At 45.5% G+C, this 18,680-nt stretch overlaps 1 protein-coding gene across 1 annotated transcript; it reads left to right on the top strand.

The window, feature by feature from the left end:
• Positions 1-12,343: 12,343 nt before the first annotated feature.
• LOC146178205 (kelch domain-containing protein 3-like) lies at positions 12,344-13,399 on the top strand. The gene has a single exon (XM_084579650.1). The coding sequence runs from the start codon at positions 12,344-12,346 to the stop codon at positions 13,397-13,399; it is 1,056 nt and encodes a 351-aa protein (XP_084435776.1).
• The last annotated feature ends 5,281 nt before the right edge of the window (positions 13,400-18,680 follow it).

Genomic DNA, 18,680 nt, shown 5'->3' with positions numbered 1-18,680 from the left:
AGCGAAGGGATAGCAGTCTGCAGCCTCTCTTTGCCGCTGCCCAAGCCAGCGCAGCTGCAAGCCGTTTTTGTGTGCGTGATGGCCTCTTATGGAAAAATAGTTATTCGGCTGTAAGCCAGTGATACCCACTAGCAGTTCCCAAGACGCTTTGCACGGACGTATTGCGTGTCATGCATGATGATCAAACTTCTGAGCATTTGGGATCGGTTCGAACACTCCACCGTGCTCAAGAAAGATTTTACTGGCCCAGAATGCGCTCGACGATTGAACAATACGTTTCCAGTTGCAAGCAATGTCAACGCCACATACGTCCCACTGCAACTCTATTTGGTTTGCTGCACCCTGTGAAGACCCCGACAGCTCCATTTGATCAAGTAGGCATTGACCTCGTAGGTCCGTTTCCAAAGTTCTTGGATGGAAATCGCTGGATTGTAATCTGCGTGGAATATTTCTCACGTTACTGTGAAACCGCCGCTATTCCATCTGCTACGGCGCATCAAGTGTCGCTTTTCCTGCTGCACTGAGTCATCTTACGACACGGGCCGCCACGAATTGTCATCACTGATCGGGGCCGAGAAATCACCGTTGGTGTTGTTGAAGAGCTCATGCGTTTATGCGCCGTAACTTCCCGACACTCGACGCCATACTATCCCCAAACAGATGGCTTGACTGAGCGCGTCAACATGAACGCTTATAAACATGCTGGCCATGTATGTGGATCATGGTGTAAGAACTGGGACACCCTTCATCACGTATGCGTTTAATACCGCCACGCACGAGACGACTGGGCACAGCCCTTTCTTCCTGCTGTATGCCAGACCACTCCCTGGATACTATCCTGCCCTTCTCAAGCTGTGACAATCCCTGTCTGGCTGAAACCCTCTGTCTCGCTGAAGAAGCTCGGAGAATCGCTCACGTACAGTCTGGAGCGTCACAAGAACGTTCCAAAGTACGACACGATGCTTGTCACGGGCGTGTCACGTACTCTATAGGCGATTTAGTCTAGCTGTGGCGTCCAATTCAGCGCCGCGGCCTACATCAAAAACTCTTGGCCCACTATTACGGCCCATATGTGGTTGTCAAATGCATCAGTGATTTAACTTATGCAAAAGCCCGCCTGACAGCATCGGGTCGTCTGTCTGCCAAAACCGAACCATGTCATGTCGCCCGGTTGAAGCCGTGTCAGCCTCGCACGTCTCACGAACACGCCCAGAGGGCTTCGTCTGAGTAGGGGGGAAATGTCACGCTACTGACGACGATGAAGGATTGTGTGGCAGAAGAAGAGGAAGAGGCGTTGGTTTCTGGGGTCTAGTAGGCTTCACCTTGTCCCGCTGCCACAGCACTGTAAATAAACACCCCCCTTTCCTATTTCGCCGTAACAATATATATAGGCCACCTTCGGGCTCATTAAGCAAATATTATAGTCGCCTGGGACAGCTGTTTGATTATATCTCTTTGCATAACTGAGACGTTATTATAGTAGGTGACATAAATATCAACATGTTAATGAACACCACGCCCACAAAAGAGTTGTGTGACATAATATGCAGTTGTGGATTTGAAAACCTAATAACATCCCCTACTAGAGTAACTGATCAGACTAAAATTCTTATTGACAGAAACACCTTCGCTGGCAGTTTAGCTATTGGCATAAGTGAGCATATGCCAATATTTTGTTTTCTCTCTCGCTATGACAAACGGGACAGTGCCGATAAAGCAAGCATAACCTTTCGAAAGATGGATGATACGAGCTTAGCTAATTTCCGCCAGTGAGCACTTAACAAAAAACTGTAATGAAGTTGTCCAGGAGTGTGATCCAAACAGATCGTTCAGCATATTCGTGTACATCTTGCATAAAACTACGATAAAGATCTTCCTGTACAAGAGCTGATAAAATTTAAAAAAGCCTGAAAAACACGAATCTCAAAAGAGATCTACAAGCGAATAAAGAAACAAATCCCCTTTTCTCTCAGTTTATTAAAACAAAAACATTGATGTCTTCAAACGATTCAAGAAGGTTAGAGATAAATTGGGCACTGACATAAAAAAGGCAAGAATGGAATATTATGAAAGGAAATTTTCGACAGCTTGTAGCCCTCGGGAGAGTTGGGAGGGACTGGGTGATTTGCCGGATCAAAGCAAGCAGAATGTTTCACCTTCCCTCCGGTTCAACGACGAAATTTACGAAGAAACTGCTAAACAAAATTAATAGCCAATTTTTAAACGGCTGTTCATCAACACATGCTAATACCGTACAAGTAGACCCAATAAGTTACTTGAACAATCACTACACAAATTCAATTTTTAAATCCTAGCAGTGAAAGTTCCCAGTGCTCGAAAGAATTCTCTCCGTGATAGCAGTGCCCTGGTGCTGGCGGTACATCAGTGAAACCAATCAAACTGTTTGCCGGTATCCTAGCTTGTCCATTAACTCAAGTTATAAATCAAATTTTGAAAACAGGTCACTTCTCTAAAGAAATAAAGTTTATCCCAGTCAGTGTCATTCATAAAGGAGGCGATTTTAATGACTTAAATAACTACCAACCAATTTCTATCATATCAGTATTCACAAAAGTGTCTGAGCACACAGGCGGTTATACGAGAATAATTAAGCCAGAGCAGTTTGGCTTTCATTGTCCATTAACGCAAGTTATAAATAAAAATTTGAAAACAGGTCACTTTTCTAAAGAAATAAAGTTTATCATTAATGTTAAAAATAAGCTTACAACTGTTGGAATATTTTTTGGCTTGCGCAAGGCCTTTAAATAAGTTCCGCATGACATACTGGTTAGAAAACTGAGCCACTATAGAATCAGGGGCATCGCATCAGACCTGATGACAAACAAACTATCTCAGCAACCGATATCAATACACGGTCATCAATAGCGTGAAATTGGATAGTGGTTCCGTCTTAACAGGTGTTCCACAGAGCTCAGTTTTAGGTTCGATACTATTTCTGTTGTACATCAATGACGTAGTTAACTTACCACTGACGTGTAATCTATGCGAACGACACGAATGTATTTTTTTCTGGAAACGCCCTTCAGAAGATAGAAGTAGCAATAAATGAATGGCTATCCGAGCTTTCTACTTGGATGAATTCAGATCAACTTCAGTTGAATGTTCACAAAACAAAATATGTGCCTTTCAAAGCAAAGAAAAAAAAAAGAAGAAACAAACAAAGATCTTGACAGGGATTTTCGCTAGCGTCTGAAGGCTTTATTCTTGTTCGAGGACGCGCAATGAAGTTCTTTGGTGTCATACTTCAAGTACACACGTTATGGACAGACCATGCACATTACGTCTCTAACAAGATAGCTCGTTCTGCTGGTATAATTACCAAATTTCGAACAGTCCTCCTAATTAGCGTAAAACTATAGATTTACTATTCATTAGTTCACTCACACCTGTACTACAGTTTACTCGTATGGGGTTCTGCCACTCAAACAAACAAAATAGAGCGTTTGCGTCTGCGAAAACGAGCTGTTCGCGCTGTTGACAACAATAACATTTACGTAAAGGTTTGCAGGGCTCCCAAAGCGACTCAGGCTATGAGAGACGCCCTAGTGGAGGGCTCCGGAAATTCGACCACCTGGGGTTCTTTAACATGCATTGACATCGCAAGCACACGGCCGCCTTGCTATTCACCTCCATTGAAAAGAGGTCGCTGCGCCGAGATTCGGTACCGCATCTTTGGGCACAGTAGTCGAGCGCCTTAACCTCTGTACCCCCACGGCGGGGCATTTATGTAAAGACTGCCGAATATTTTGCAAAAACATAATCAACATAATCTGCTCTCTATTGACCAGCTCTAACGAAAGAAATTAGCGATTCTGATTTATAAGCTGGCAAGAACACACAAGCAGGAATTTGAGCAAACTTACCTGGCTCATAGCGGTTACAATCTTCGGCATACAATGTAAAACATTTTCAAGAGCTAGAACTAATTGCGGATTTCAGAAATTAACGTATCTTATACAATATCTGCTTTCTACTTGCCCGACCCTTGAAGATTTACTACGAAAACATATAAGCCCAGAAAGATACAAAAATAGTGTCCATGAAGCATTGCTTTGTTTATAGCATAAAGATAAAGTGCCACCACACGACGTCTTCCCTTGTTTACAAAATACATTCTCTGATTAACTTACTTGTTTTGCACATAAACTGGTGTGAAGTTTCTTGTGTTTTGTTGTTGTTTTGGTTGATGTGTAAGTCGACAATTGTCTGCTATATTTGTATTGTGAAGGGCAAATATGTAGGGTTTGCATTTTTTTTGTCCAAGCAAGACTACAATGATGATTTTTTTTCTTTTCTAGTTTTCCTCATTGCAATAATGTATTAGAGTCCTAATACACGTGATACAGTGTTTTAATGTTGTAGTTTTTTTAATGCACAAGCAAGTTTTTGATTGTTCAGGAAGAGCGGGCCAATGTCATGTGGGAAACCACCTTTTGCTTGCTCTCCTTTGATTTACATGTTGTAAATCAGAACAAACCTGAATAAGAAAATGTGTGACTGATACCGCGCCTTTTTTTTTTTTTTCTGCAAACCAATTTAATTAAAAAAAAATTATGTTGCTGTCACGAAATCGGCGCACATTTTCATCAAGCCGGTACGGCGCGAGGCCGCGCGGCGTCGCGTGGAAAACATGGCGAGAAAAGCCTCTTCCCCGCGCGGGAGAGCGCGTAGCTTTGTACGCGTCACCGTCACCCTCTTTCCCATTGCCCGGGGAGGACGGTGGTTCATGGGACTGGAATCCGCCAGAAAATTCCGGAATCTTCTATGGGACCTAGCCAATGACGACGCGCGGCTCGACGGGAGGAGAAGAGGGAGCTATAACCAGCGAAGCTATGTGTGTGTGTGTGCGCTAGCTTTGACGCGTGCTAACAAACAGACGCGGCGCGCCCTATTTAAAGCGACCGCGCCGCTTGTGAGTCAGTCAGTCAGTTCGTCAGTGTTTTGCGACGTGCTCGCCTGTGCTTCGGCTGGACTCCCGGGGATCACCCGCTGCTGGCAAGCCCACGGACTTTCAAGGGAGCGGCGCTCGTCTCGTATGGCGGCCACATCGTGACTCTTGAGGCGTCGGACTGCAACAGTGCCCGGTGAACAATTTGGTGTTTGTTTATGTAACTCTCTCGTGTTTGATCTGTTGTAAAGCCTGCGTTATTGAATCATTCTGTAGTTGCATGCTTAGCGTTTGTATTCTGTGAACCTCTCGTCTGTTGTATTTCAAGTGATCTTGTGTATTCATTTGTATCGTCTCTTGCTCTACATAAATTGTGTTTTGTTTGTTACTTCTGACTCCGATCCATTCTCTGGTTTGAACCGGCGACCGCTGGGCACCAAACGACCACCCCCTTCTGTCACTACAAGGTAGTTGAATTCCGGCTGAGCTTGCCACGCAGGTCGAGGGCAGCTCCTTTGCGACCGGAACAGCTACCCCCACTCACTCTAAGGGTGTCTGGAAGTGCGCGCACCGTTAAGGGCGCATCGTTATTAATACCCCCTAATTATTAACGGGTGACAGTTGCCCCACCCCAGTGTCACAGTGGCTGAGAGGTTTTCTCACTCCGCGTTCTTCAAACGATAGGCGAAGCTTTATTGGCTTCCGCTCCTATTTCAGACCGTTCCTCCCGAACTTCTCAGCCCTCGCTCGCTCTCACCCATCTTCTGAGCTAAGAGGCCATTCTCTCCAGGACTGTAACAAACTGAAGCTTTCTTGCAGCTTATTACTATTTTCAAAACTCCACCCGTCTTTGCCTATTTTTACGACCCTCCTGAACTTTGCACTCGCATAAGGGAACACGGCATCGGAGCTATCCCTGCTCAGCGACAGCACGTGAGTAAAAGAGTGACGGCGTATTTCAGCCGCCTGTTATCTGCACCTCTACAAAATGATTTCATCACTGCCTGGATGCTTGTTTCAGCTATTACAATATTTCGCCCTTATTTGTTAGGCCGACCCTTTCCTAATAACGGGCGGCAATGCCTTGGGGAGGCTTTCTTCACATAAAGACATTACTCGAATTTCGGGGCGCCGAGCATTACGATTGCAAGAATATAATTTCCCGTTGTCTACGCCTGTTCGGCTTCAATGCAGACTAGACTCCTTGTTCCATCAGGCAGCGAGGTGATGAGACAGGCAGTCCGCATTCTCCCTAGCTCTTGCGTCTGTGACGCTTACGCATGCGTCTTGACTTATCAGCCTTTGCAAATATTGCCTACACGAAAATCGCTTGGATTGTTTCGTACTTTTCCTTATCGGCGGTCTTAACGCCGAACACTATGATCTTTCCCTCATCTTGTTCGCACTCCATAAGAACGCACTATACCACCACAGTATGGCACCTGTCGGGGCTGAGTTCTTGCAAGAACAGCAACTATTCGCCGCGAGATCGACCTAGAGGTGGCGCCACCGTCACTCCGGTAGTGTGGATCGGCAGCCGGCGGCGCTCGCAGAAACGCGCGCTGCGTAGGTCTGCTTCCGAGTTTACGGCGGGTTTGTTGGCGATGAAAACGTGTCTTCTGCAGTATTTCTGTAATATTGCAGAAAAAAATTCAAGGATTTCGCCAATGCAGCAGAAGAAGAGCGGATTTTAGGGAAACAAAGCACGCAACCACCAGTCTTCTAGATTTACTTTGCACGTTTCTTGCGCTGTACCGCGCTCACGCGCGTAATGCTTGGGCCTGCCTAATGACAGCTTTGTTTTTCTTATCGACTTTTAAACGGTTTGCACGTGTATAATGCGAGTGAGACCGGCGAATTTAGTGTCAAGCCCACGCAGATACAAGGCATCCTGGTTCACTATATCGTACTTGACTCGAGGATTAAGCAGGTTAAATGTAGCATTGGCAGCGCACTGCATGGCGAGTTGCTTTAGACTGAGTGCACATCAACTCTGGCCCAGACAACCACGCACAAGTATTCCCCAAAAATGAGATCACGCCGACACTATACAGGAAACCTCGCCGCACAGGAAAGCATTGTTCACGTGTACAGCGCTGAGCGAATTGAATTTGCCGAGATGCTTTTTGCGGCCACTGTCATAGAGTGTGATAGTGCATTAATGCATGCGCCACTAACTGTAAATGATTTCCTGAAACCGAGGAAAGTATAAGGGATTTCTGATGTGTAATGTTAATATATAACGGTAAATTAGTAGTGTATATATTTTGTTTTGCAATGCGAATAAATTTCACCCTGTGAGAGAACTTTTACGCACTTGACAGAATTTACAATAATCAGCGATTAATTTTCAGTAACGTTAAAGTGCAAGCTACGAATTACTCGCTGCGAAGACATCGTTATAAATTGCGCATGGGCACTCATGTTCTGGGAAGCAATTTTACAGGCTGAAAATTTATCACTAATTATTTAGCAGTGACTAAATCTTATGCGAAGTAAAATATTAGGGTTGCTTCCAAAACAGATGCCGGATATAAAACTATTCCGAAAGAAATGGAGGTCATCTTATCATGCGACTATAAAAATGTATTTATTCCCGAACTAAACACTGATATTTAAACCCGCATGAAGCTGTTTTACTCCCCTTGTCAGAAATGACGAGTTTTGTCGGAAGACAGCACTTGGACGAAAAGGGATTATAATGATTTTAATAGGCTACCAGTAGAGTATATTGATTTAGGTGCATTATGTAATATTTAGGGTAACAATTAGGTGCAGGGAATATGTTTCCCAAACATTCGAGCATTTCTCTAAAGCAAAATGTGCTCACTAAAACTATTACGGATGCACAGAGCCTTCAACAACAAAAGAAAAGAAATGCATATTGGCCCGGGTTTAACGCATGAAAGTGGCATCGGCTATGACGGATGATTGCAGAGGCTGGTTTGGGAGTCTTTTTTTTTTTTCGTTATTAACATCACATTTACCACTTGGGATTGTTTATTGTGCAGTCAAATCCCACAGCAGAGGAACGCCTTTCGAAACGGTTGTAATTGAATTCCCCGTTCTCGAAATCAGCAGTCGAGTGCCCTTACCATTGAGACACCGCAACAGAGGTTTAAAAGGGGGGGGGGGGGGGGGGGACAAAGTACTCACACAAATCTATCGTGCATATAGACGGCATAGCAGGCATAGAGTGGTCTGTTCAAACTGCATTCTGCTATATGAAGCTGTCTGCGGTGGCATATGTTTTAGTAGCTGCGGTATTCCAAACAGAAACGAGAATATGCGATTTCTGAGCGTTTGCATTAACTTTTATTGACGGCAACGACCTCTTTTGCTTTGACACGGCGGTAACGACAGTACCACTTCGTTTGAGACATTGCATGTCACAGGATCTCAAGTACCGAAGACCGCGATGGACGATGTCCTTATCCAAGCATGACATGCTCGATGCGGACAAGTATATATATTTTTTAAAGAAGCGTGGGGTTATAGACTGCTCATATTTATTTTGCAAGAGGCATATAGGTAAGCAAAAGCTCACACGAACTGCGAAACAAGCAAAAACACTCCTGTACACGCCGCATGCGCGCGCGTAAATCACTGCGGGCTGGCACGCGACGCGAAAACGCATCCACACTGAGTAGGTTTCGCCGCTGAGCCGCAAGGTGGCGACTCTGCTCGATCTCGAGGCCAATAGTTGTTCTTGTAACTGTACAAAGAAGGAAAAGAAAATGCACGGGCCTGCTACTGGCTCTGTAGCTGAGCCACCTCCGCTTCTTCGTGCAGAGGAGAAAATGGAGAAGAAAGAAAAAGAAGAGGGAGAGAGAGAAAGACGCGCTTTGCTACGGCCGTCGTCCGCCACCGAAGTGGTGGCGGGTGCAGTGACGGCGGCCTACAGCAGATACAACCTCCGGTGACAGGCTAGCTCCCGCCGTAGACAGCGGGAGCGGGAGCTAGCCTGTGACGTCACCTGTGGCTCACCTGTGACGTCACTAACGATGCAGCTGTGGTTTCGCACATGCACACTTGCGACGAAACTACACACGGCGAAATGCGCTGCTGACTAGCGTAGTGTAGCTCTCGCTACAAAACTGAAAAAGAACATTGTTCGTGTTTGTGAAACGCTATCGCCTCATACCCTTAATGGCGGAGCTAAAGTGTTCCTATAGTTTTTATAGACTCCGTCTCTTTGCGTATAGTGTGGAGTTTCATTACATGCGAGTATCAGTCATCCCTTACGTAAGCCTGCAGTGTGTCATTATTTCCGAACATGTTGGGCTACTAGTCGCTTTTCTTCCACAAATTTAAAAAACGGATGGACCAAAACATCAGCCCGGTGGCCCACGGATCCGCAGGCTGATGTTGGCTTAAGGTATAGGTGAATTTGAACTGTATTTTTTTTGTGGAATAGTGTTAGCGGCACTCTCCTGTCATAAAAGGTCATTGCCACCATGTTGGAGTCGCTTAAGCTCCTTTTGGATAAGCACGGGAGTGTCGGGAGTGTGCAGGACCTCGACGATGTCGACTTATGAAGCAGCAAGTTTAACTTGAATCACGGGCCTTCAGTCATCTGGAGGTAGACTTGGGCGGTGCATAGGTTGTTGATTAACTGGGCTTGCCTGATAATTTGTGCACTTGGGATTTAGCGTGAGAATCATGTTTTGATTCCACGGCAGCCATATAGTAAGCACCCGAGATAAGGGTGGAATGCAAGCGGTTGCATAAAGAGCTTCCCCAATGTGATGGCTTTCTTTAAAGTTGAAAAGGTTGAGAGTGCTTTTGGAATTTGCCACGACAACGGCGTCTTCAGTGCCGAATTTCGGTAAAATGAGGTTTCCAGCGCATCGGCTGTTGCTGCCTGCTCGGAGCTGTTGCGATTACGTGGCCATCCGTGTCACCACCGGCGCAGTGCCGCGTGTTTACGCTGGGTGACATATTCCGCACCTTGACTGACCGATGGTGTGCTCGCAGTCGGAACCTCCGCGATTTGCATGCTGTCCTGGTCGCTGCCTCATAGTAGAGCCATGACATCTGCGACCTGTGCCGCGTCGAGGGCTCTGCCCTGAAGCTAAGCCTCGCGCTTAAACCCAACGCACGTGTCCTCGGACAGCTTAAGTGCCGTCGATGAGCCGCCAAAATTGGCCCACCTGTTTGGCTGCGGTATCTGTGACTTCGTGATGTCTTCTTGGACTCGAGCCAAATGCTGTTTAGGAGGTGGGTAGGGATGGACATGCGAGTGGACAACGACTGAGCGTGAAGCAAGTCTGCCTTTCCACGGTGAACTCGCGATGAGCGCGGAGTGGAAGGTGGAGCTGGGCCACACAGGTCTCCGAGCAGCGCAAGCTGCACAGCAGGGCACGCAGGGTCCTACTAAGGAAACCCACCCATGCAACTTCGTGAACCAATTAAAGTTTCTTCTCTCTCTCTTTCTCTCCGCGATCTTCTTCTTCCTTCTAATCAAGGTGAAATATTCTTTTCTTCCACTGTACACATGGCACATACCCAAAGTGGGAAGTTGACCAGCGCTTCCAGACGCAGAAAATGAATTCCTGATCCGGAATTAGGCTGTAAAATGTAAAACTTATGAGTTAGGGCTCAGTGCTGATGAAAACGTTTTGGACACATTTTTTTTTTTAGGGGGGGGAGGGGGGGAGGGATAGCAATCAAGGAATAAAAGTAAAACTAAAAATTGCTAATAAATCTTTTACCGAAAATCAATACAGAGAAGCGCTAACAAACAAATCTTCAAGTTGCATTATTATACTCGTAGAGTAACTCACACACCGAGTTTAGGACATGCCCTTTGACGGTTGCACCAGCTGAGAAGAGGACAGGAATTGACAAGTCTGAGCGAGTAGAGATAGTTCTTTCCCGAAGAGCATACCTCCTTCAGGAGAAGATAGTTTCAACGTCTTATCTCATGACGCACAAGGGGCGTGAATTCAGAAAGAGAAGAATCAAAACGGAGAAAGGAATTCTGCAAAGCAAGAACATCATAGAGGCCTCACATTGCTTCGAGCTGCAATACGAGCTAATCGAAGGAAATTTCAAGCATTAAAAGTCCGCAGACTCAAGGAGCGACTCATGACTGGAACCTTTCAAAACGGCACATAGCTAAATAATGTTAAGTACAATACTGGCAAGAGGCCTATTGAGAGCTTAATTTGCTAAGCAATCGGCTTTTATATTGACAGTATTGCCGCATTGTCCCTGAACTCACTGAAAACGCACTTCTTGTACTTGCTGTTAGAAGGAAAAATATAAGGTTTGGTTTGGTTTGTGGGGTTTAACGTCCCAAAGCGACTCAGGCTATGAGAGACGCCGTAGTGGGGGACTCCGGAAATTTCTACCACCTGGAGTTCTTTAACGTGCACTGACATCGCACAGCACACGGGCACCTTGGTTTTCGCCTCCATCGAAAAGCGGCCGCCGAGGCCTGGATTCGATCCCGCGTCCTTGGGAACAGTAGTCGAGCGCCGTAACCACTGCGCCACCCCGGCGGGGCGGAAATATAAGGGATTACCTCAAAAGGCGTTTCATCGAGCTTTCTAGTGCTTCTAAGGCTGAGATTCAGTGACAGAGGAAGATTACATAATTTTAAAGGCAACATCTTGATGGGCAAAAACAATTGCAAGCAATTCAGCAGTAAATAGTGGCCTCTAATCTGGGATCTGGACAGAAAGCTTCACTAGTGTCCGGGAAAAAATACTTACTGTTGCTTTTTCATGATATTGTAATGAATCTGTGAAAACAGCTACATGTTGCGGGTACGGTAACAGGTAATCAATCCTTCAGCAGGCCATTTATCACATTAGTAGTCAGGTGCTTTGCGTTATATGGCAACGACTGGTCAAATAACATTGCAGAAGTAGCATGAACATTACTAAGAGTTGTACTGGCCTAAGCGAAACTGTGGTTTTAAACAAGTACTGAGCAAGTTAAAATTGTAATTGCTTATACTGTTCTTTCATTATGCTTGCACCACACCCTGGCCAATCCCGTACGCTTATTACCAAACCATTGCCCGTAGGAGCACTCGAGCAGACGACGCTCTGGTGCGTGATGTCTTCTGAAGCAAGAAGAAGATGAAGTTTAGTAGTAGGCGTTCTTTATGTCTGTTATAAAACTGTTGTAGACGTAAGAGAATGTTCGCTGTTACGCCTCCACTGATATCTTGAGAGAAACATTTTTGCAGGTTATCCCTTAGAGAAGAGATATTAACACGACTGAATCCCCCCCCCCTTTTTTTTTTTTAATAACGCATGCCCAGCCAAAGACGAAGAATCCATTTTCCGGCTTTTGTATGCGCCATTCTGACAGAGGCAATCATCATCATCAGCATCACCATCAGCATCATCTGTGGGATGTCGTGGCTGCCGCAGTAAACAGCCCATCCTCGGTCGTGAGAAAACTGCCAGGCCCTGCAAGATGTGGACTGCACGTTTGAAGGGTGTTCCAGAGCACGTAGACCACACCGCTGTCTTCATTCAAGGCAAGCTGTACTCGTTCGACTTAGATAACGTCGTTACGGAATCAAGAAATATTATCGATGTGTACATCTTTGACCCCTCATCGTACCGGTGGGATATGGTGCGGACGCAGTTGCTTCCCAACGATGCGCCACTTTACATTTGCCGCCACACAGTTGTAGCTTACGGCCACTGCGCCTACATCTGGGGCGGCGACAGAGGAATAACGCCGAACAAGCTTTATCGCTTCGACACCCGCACAATGGCATGGAGTCGTCCGAAGGTGCACGGCGAGGTGCCGACAGCAGTCTGCGGCCATTCGGCCTGCGTGATAAATAATCGAATGTACATCTTTGCCACCATTCTTAGGGGTGATCCATCGCATCCTGCTTGGTTCCTTGATTTGGAGTCCATGAAATGGCATCGCGTCCCCATCAGTGCAGAGACCCCAGTTGAGCCCTGCTTCCACACTGCATCTGCCATCGGGACCCGCATGTACATTTGGGGAAGCTACGCAAAAGATCCTTCCCGAGTGTATGGAGTTGTCTTCGACGATGCCCTTTACTATTTGGAAACAACTACCTCGACGTGGGTACGGCCCCACGTAGAAGGCGTTCCCCCTGCAGACCGCATGGAACATTCAGCCTTCGTGTACAATGGAGAGCTGTACATCTTTGGAGGGTACAGCTTTATCCACCGAATCTATTACGCTGATATGCACAAGTACGATCCCAAGGCTTCCCGCTGGACTGAAGTGAAGCAGCGTGGTTCAGGCCCAGCTGCCCGACACTTTCACAGCTGCTGCGCTACCGGTGAAAGGGTGTTTATCTTCGGTGGCTTCGGCCCGATGGACAACCAGGTGCAAGCACCTTTGTTGGACCTGCACATATTGCACCTGGAACCGACGTTGAAGAACTTGTGCATACTTGCTGCCGTCGATGCAGGACTGGATATAAGCCGATTACCTCCGATCATTAGAAACGACATCAACGCCGTCATCTCAGGTCAGTCGTAGTTGATGGGCTCGCCCTGCAATTACGACGAAAGAAGCGCCTCTTAGAGAGCCACTGACTGCGCTGGTGTAGCGAAGATAACATCGGCGTCGCAGTTTACCCAGAAAATAAATCATTTCTTTTCCTGACAAGGACTTGCGTTTTTCATATAGATTTATCGCAAAAACATGAGTTCTGTTGCTACTATGGATTATCCATGTCCAAATCGTTACACAAGACGGCTGCATTTTCGTAACGCAATGGTGTCGAATGATAAAAAAAAAAAGAAGAAACGATAATTTCAAGCTTTCATTTCTTCCTTGCCATTCTCCAAGGGTATGCACGATAGCAACAGCTTTCCTTGTGTTGCCAATTCCTGTCTAGGTATGCGTTATTCACCAAGAGCATAATAACAACGACTGCTACTGTAGGAAGAGCATACCATTAAATCAGCGTGGGAGCTGCTGTGAAGTAATACTCTCGCGTGCAGGAGATTCTTTTGTGGGGAACAGCTTTGTAATAAAACAGTCTTTTTATTTTTTCACTTGTCATAATAGCACCTTGTATTATCAGATGTAATACCAGATGTAGCTGCGGCTGTGTGGACATTCTGAAAGAGAGGCCAACTTCAACTTGAAACCTTCGCATCAACGCCTGAGTGAACCTTCAGAAAGGCGCCAAAGGTAAGCCAGCTATCTGCTTATCTGTTTTCTGCAAGCTAATCGGCGGTTAATCCTATAAAATAATATGCTTATATTATTATTATTATTATTAGATATTAGGACGCGGTTGGCATGGTCGCCCGGCCTTCGGATAATACCAGATGTTTTTGTTGTTTATTCAATGTATAAGTGGCCAAGTCAAAGGGGACGATTTGAAGATGATCAACAATGTCCCTCACCAGAGATACCGCACATCCACGAAGAAGATTGACCAGTGTTTAGAGCCCAGCCTAACAAGAGATAAAATATAGAGTTTAAGTTCGGTCTAAAGACACTGTGCAGATGGTTGAGGAATGTTGAGAAGGCCGTAGTAACAATATATTACTAGGTGTTATTAGTTTTATGTGAAAAAAAAAAAAGGCCATTTTATTACAAAGCTGTTCCCAACAAAAGAATCTTCTGCATACGAAAGTATTACTTTACAGAAGCTCCCACGCTGGTTTAATTGTGTATGCTCTTCCTACAGTGGCAGTCGTTGTTATTGTGTCCTTGGTGATTAATACATACCAGACAGGAATTGGCAACATAAGGAAAAAGCTGTTGCTATCGTGCCCTTGGAGAATGGCAAGGAAGAAATGAAAGCTTCAAATTATCGTTTCTTCTTTTTCTTTTTGATCATTCGACACGCACTCCATGTCCCTCGCTCCAGAAGCTTACGGCCGATGTTAATGGACCAGCCTATAGGGATATGGTCAAGTATTGAGTGATCCGGCACATTATACGCAAATGAGGGCTTTTAATTTCAAAACAGCCGTTGGATCCTACGAGAGGAATGAAGTTTTTATTAACGGGAGATAAGGAAGAAGATGAGCCTCAGTCCGTTGCGGCAGTCGTTCTCGGTCTTCCTGGTGCGGCTGCGTGGACATTCGGAAACGGAGGCGGACTTCAACTTGAAACCTTCGCATCAACTCCTGAGTGAACCTTCAAAATGGCGCCAAAGGTAAGCCAACTATCTGCTTATCAGTTTTCTGCAAGCTTTCCAGCTAGGATGGTACGTAATGTGATAGCCCTATCAGCTGTTTTTGAGCTCTTTCTGCGTGTTATTGTTCTCACGTAAGGCAAATATAGTTCGTTAGCCCGGCAAGGTAGGGCAGCCTACGTGGGCTATCGTGAGCCGTTCCTGACTATTGCTGTCTATGGTGATAGTCTTGCACATTAGCGATATTCATCAGTAAGCATTAGTTTGGTAACTGTTTAAAAGGCCACTCGTCAGGGTCTGGGAATTTTAAGAAAGCAACAGTGCTCAGATCAGGCATCGAAGATAGCCTCTTCAAAATTCTGCAACCGTACGGCCCGAAAAGCAGTAAAAATTCAAATCAAAGCTAGAACCATTTCTTCAGCGAAACCGAACCTCTTTCATTCGAGGCTGGCATTCTGACCTTAGCGTTGATGCCAACACAGGAGAGGAAGTCATTGGGCCGTCTGTCTGACAAAACAGTGAAGGGTGGGCTTATATCGCATTTTGCGTCATTTGCTCATTGCGCGCACGCTTTCCCATCACCCATCAATCGTGTGAAGGTGGAGGATCCGGGTGTCCTTTTGTCGTTACCGCACTGCGCAGAGACGTGTCGCCTGTAAGGCTGCACTTGTTGCGTGTCCCCATAAGGCTGCACTTGCTGGCCAAGTCTTTCCAAACGGACACCGTGCGTGTCCGTTTAGAAAGAACCGCTGTCCTACGTATACGCGAGGCAAGACGGAAAAGAAATATCTCCCAACTACGGTCCATGACGTGGGCTCAATACGTTACCCAAGGCGCATTTCGCTTTCGCAGGCTAGTCGATCAGGAAGGAGAGTGAGATGCATCAGAGACGAAACGTAAGGACAAGAGCACGGCAAAATAACTGGTTGCGATTGATGTACCTCCGCTGTTAGCATTTTTAGCATCACACACACACACACACACACACACACACACACACACACACACACACACACACACACACACACACACACACACACACACACACACACACACACACACACACACACACACACACACACACACACACACACACACACACACACACACACACACACACACACACACACACACACACACACACACACACACACACACACACACACACACACACACACACACACACACATATATATATATATATATATATATATATATATATATATATATATATATATATATATATATATATATCTACCTGATGGTGGTCAATGGCCCTTCAAATCACGCTATTTAAACTTGCATAACATTCGAAATAAAGTATCGTGCGACTCCTGCTGGTTTAGCTTTGTGAGGTGTGTTTACGTAAGGAAGCCTACCATATAAGCTATAGTCCTAAACTTCGCCGTAATTTCAAAGCATCAAGGACTAGATGAGAACTGCGCGTGATTTTTAGACTTAGTTTTCAGTTACCGGCGTTAACGCTCTCTTATAACTGCAATATCATATCTTTTTTCTGACTGCGAACTAATAGAAAGTAGTTGACCAGATACAGTAAGTTTCGCAATACCATAACAAAAGTGGCGCAGGTAACCAATGAAGGAAGTATTATCATAAAATGCAGATGCAGTTACTTTGTATGGTTCCTGTAAATAATTTCAGGGAGCTAAGAGCCGTGCACCAACTGAGGACAAGGGTAGTCAATTATTTCATATAAAGGCCTGTTGATGAGAATGTTTTCATGAGGTGTAAATGCGTCGGCTGCATATGTAAGTTGAAGTCATTCTTGTGTCATATGGGCCTGTATGACTGAACACGCAGGGAGGAAGGACACATGAGAACACTACTCGGCCCGGGGCGCCCTTCACCTCATCGCAGAGTCGCAGTCAAGCGTCTAGCACGAAGTCATTCGAGCTGTGTGAGGTGAAGAAAAATAATAAACAAAGCTCGCGACACTGCCTTAGTGCTAAGCGAAGCGAGAAGTGGCCGTGGGAACATTCGGTTCCGCGAGTGGATGCATGTTAACTTCTTGCTGACGACGAGCTGATTAGGCATTTATACTGAAGTGGTAATAGGCCGCTGAACAGTATGATCCAGTAGATTAGATCATCGGTTTCGTGCCCTGCGCTCTACACGTCTTTGTCAAGTCTACGTCTTAAAGGTAACTTTTCATTGCGAATATCATCGATAATTATGCTTTTTATATGAATATATTTGCTTTTGCTCTCAACGTTACCAGCCAGTTCGCCGTTATGATCATTCTGACCACGTCTTCTTGAAGCCAAAGACCCCTCCCATATATATATATATATATATATATATATATATATATATATTTTTTTTTTTTTTGCCGTTCTTCCACTGTTGCATTTTTGCCCTGTGACCCGCTGCTGTATGATCCTGCAAAGGCTTACAGTATCTATAGATAATAATAATACAGAGCTTCTACGCTGTCTCGCTCATTCCATGGCGAGCCCGGTCTGATCGGACACTTTATTCCTCCACCTCAGGTGACAGGGAGCAGCTCAAGGAGCGCGCCACAGGACACCGTAGCCGTTGACGTTCCGCAACACTTGGTGCGTCTCGTCTCATTTCTAAGAAATCTATAACCATGTTCACAGCCCATTCAGAAGAGCGTCCGAATTACCTGCTTGCTAATAGCGCAAGACAAGACGCGGTCATGATCCGCGAGAATGGACGAGTGCTCTTTCACAGTTTTAGTCCTCTCCCTTAGTTATGCCTGAGAGTGACGTGCACCCTTCGCGCGTCTCCGTGATCAGGGCTAGACAAAACGCTAGATTCACGTGGTGTGTTCCAAAAGGGAAGTTGTGACCAGAGCTGTACGTAATTGTTTAATTGTAAACGATTGCTTGTAAATAACTACACTATTCTCTGATATTTCCAGTATTTTTTCTGTAATTGATTACCGGAAATCAATTATTTATTTGACAAAAAGAAAAAGTTACAGGGGCGAGGCGTCCATGACCATGTGATTGCGTCGTGACTGCCTGACATATGATGCGCTCTCCGCGGCCTTCATTTTTGGTACTGCTGGAGTCATATGTGGATGCTTCTTCAAAGAAGTCGGGTTTCGAAGCTCGGTCCAGTTTCCTCGACGCAGCAAAGAAACGGGGTTGCACGCTCAAGTTTCCCCTCGCTTCGTTTGTTTCATGCCAAATGAACTCGTCACATTGCGAAGCTTAAGTGTCCATCCCCCGAAACCGGTTTCCCAGTCGCGTTCCTGTGCGCTCAACGTCACGACTAGTCCCATTACTTCTCTTTCGTGAAAAAGGGAAAGTGAAAATTTTACGTACAAATCAATTGGTTTGCAGAAACCTCGATTTCAACTTCACAGGACAAAAGTAGACTTCATTTATGGCGCATATTCTTAAATATTTATTCTTCACAATTCCTTATATCGAAGGACTAGCTCTGTGGACACGTCTGCTCGGGTACCAGAGTTATATTCCTAACACATCTGCCAACAAGAAACGTTTAGAGTCTAGAAAAGAACACTTTTCTTAACAACGAAATACCTTTAAGCGCGACTTATTTGAAGAAGCAAATGGCGCCAGATCCACCAAGAACGAAAGCCGCGGAGAGCGCAATGTGCTATCCAGCCATGCGCACCATCGTGCGGGAAAACAATTTGACGGATCACAT

The sequence above is a fragment of the Amblyomma maculatum genome, chromosome 9, assembly GCF_055883805.1.
Source record: "Amblyomma maculatum isolate TAMU_Amacu chromosome 9, ASM5588380v1, whole genome shotgun sequence".
NCBI classification, from domain to species: domain Eukaryota; kingdom Metazoa; phylum Arthropoda; class Arachnida; order Ixodida; family Ixodidae; genus Amblyomma; species Amblyomma maculatum.
This window is presented reverse-complemented; position numbering and strand designations above follow the sequence as displayed.

Excerpts from the sequence above, each read along its gene's own strand:
- LOC146178205 (XM_084579650.1), top strand. The coding sequence starts at position 12,344 with ATGTGGACTGCACGTTTGAAGGGTGTTCCAGAGCACGTAGACCACACC.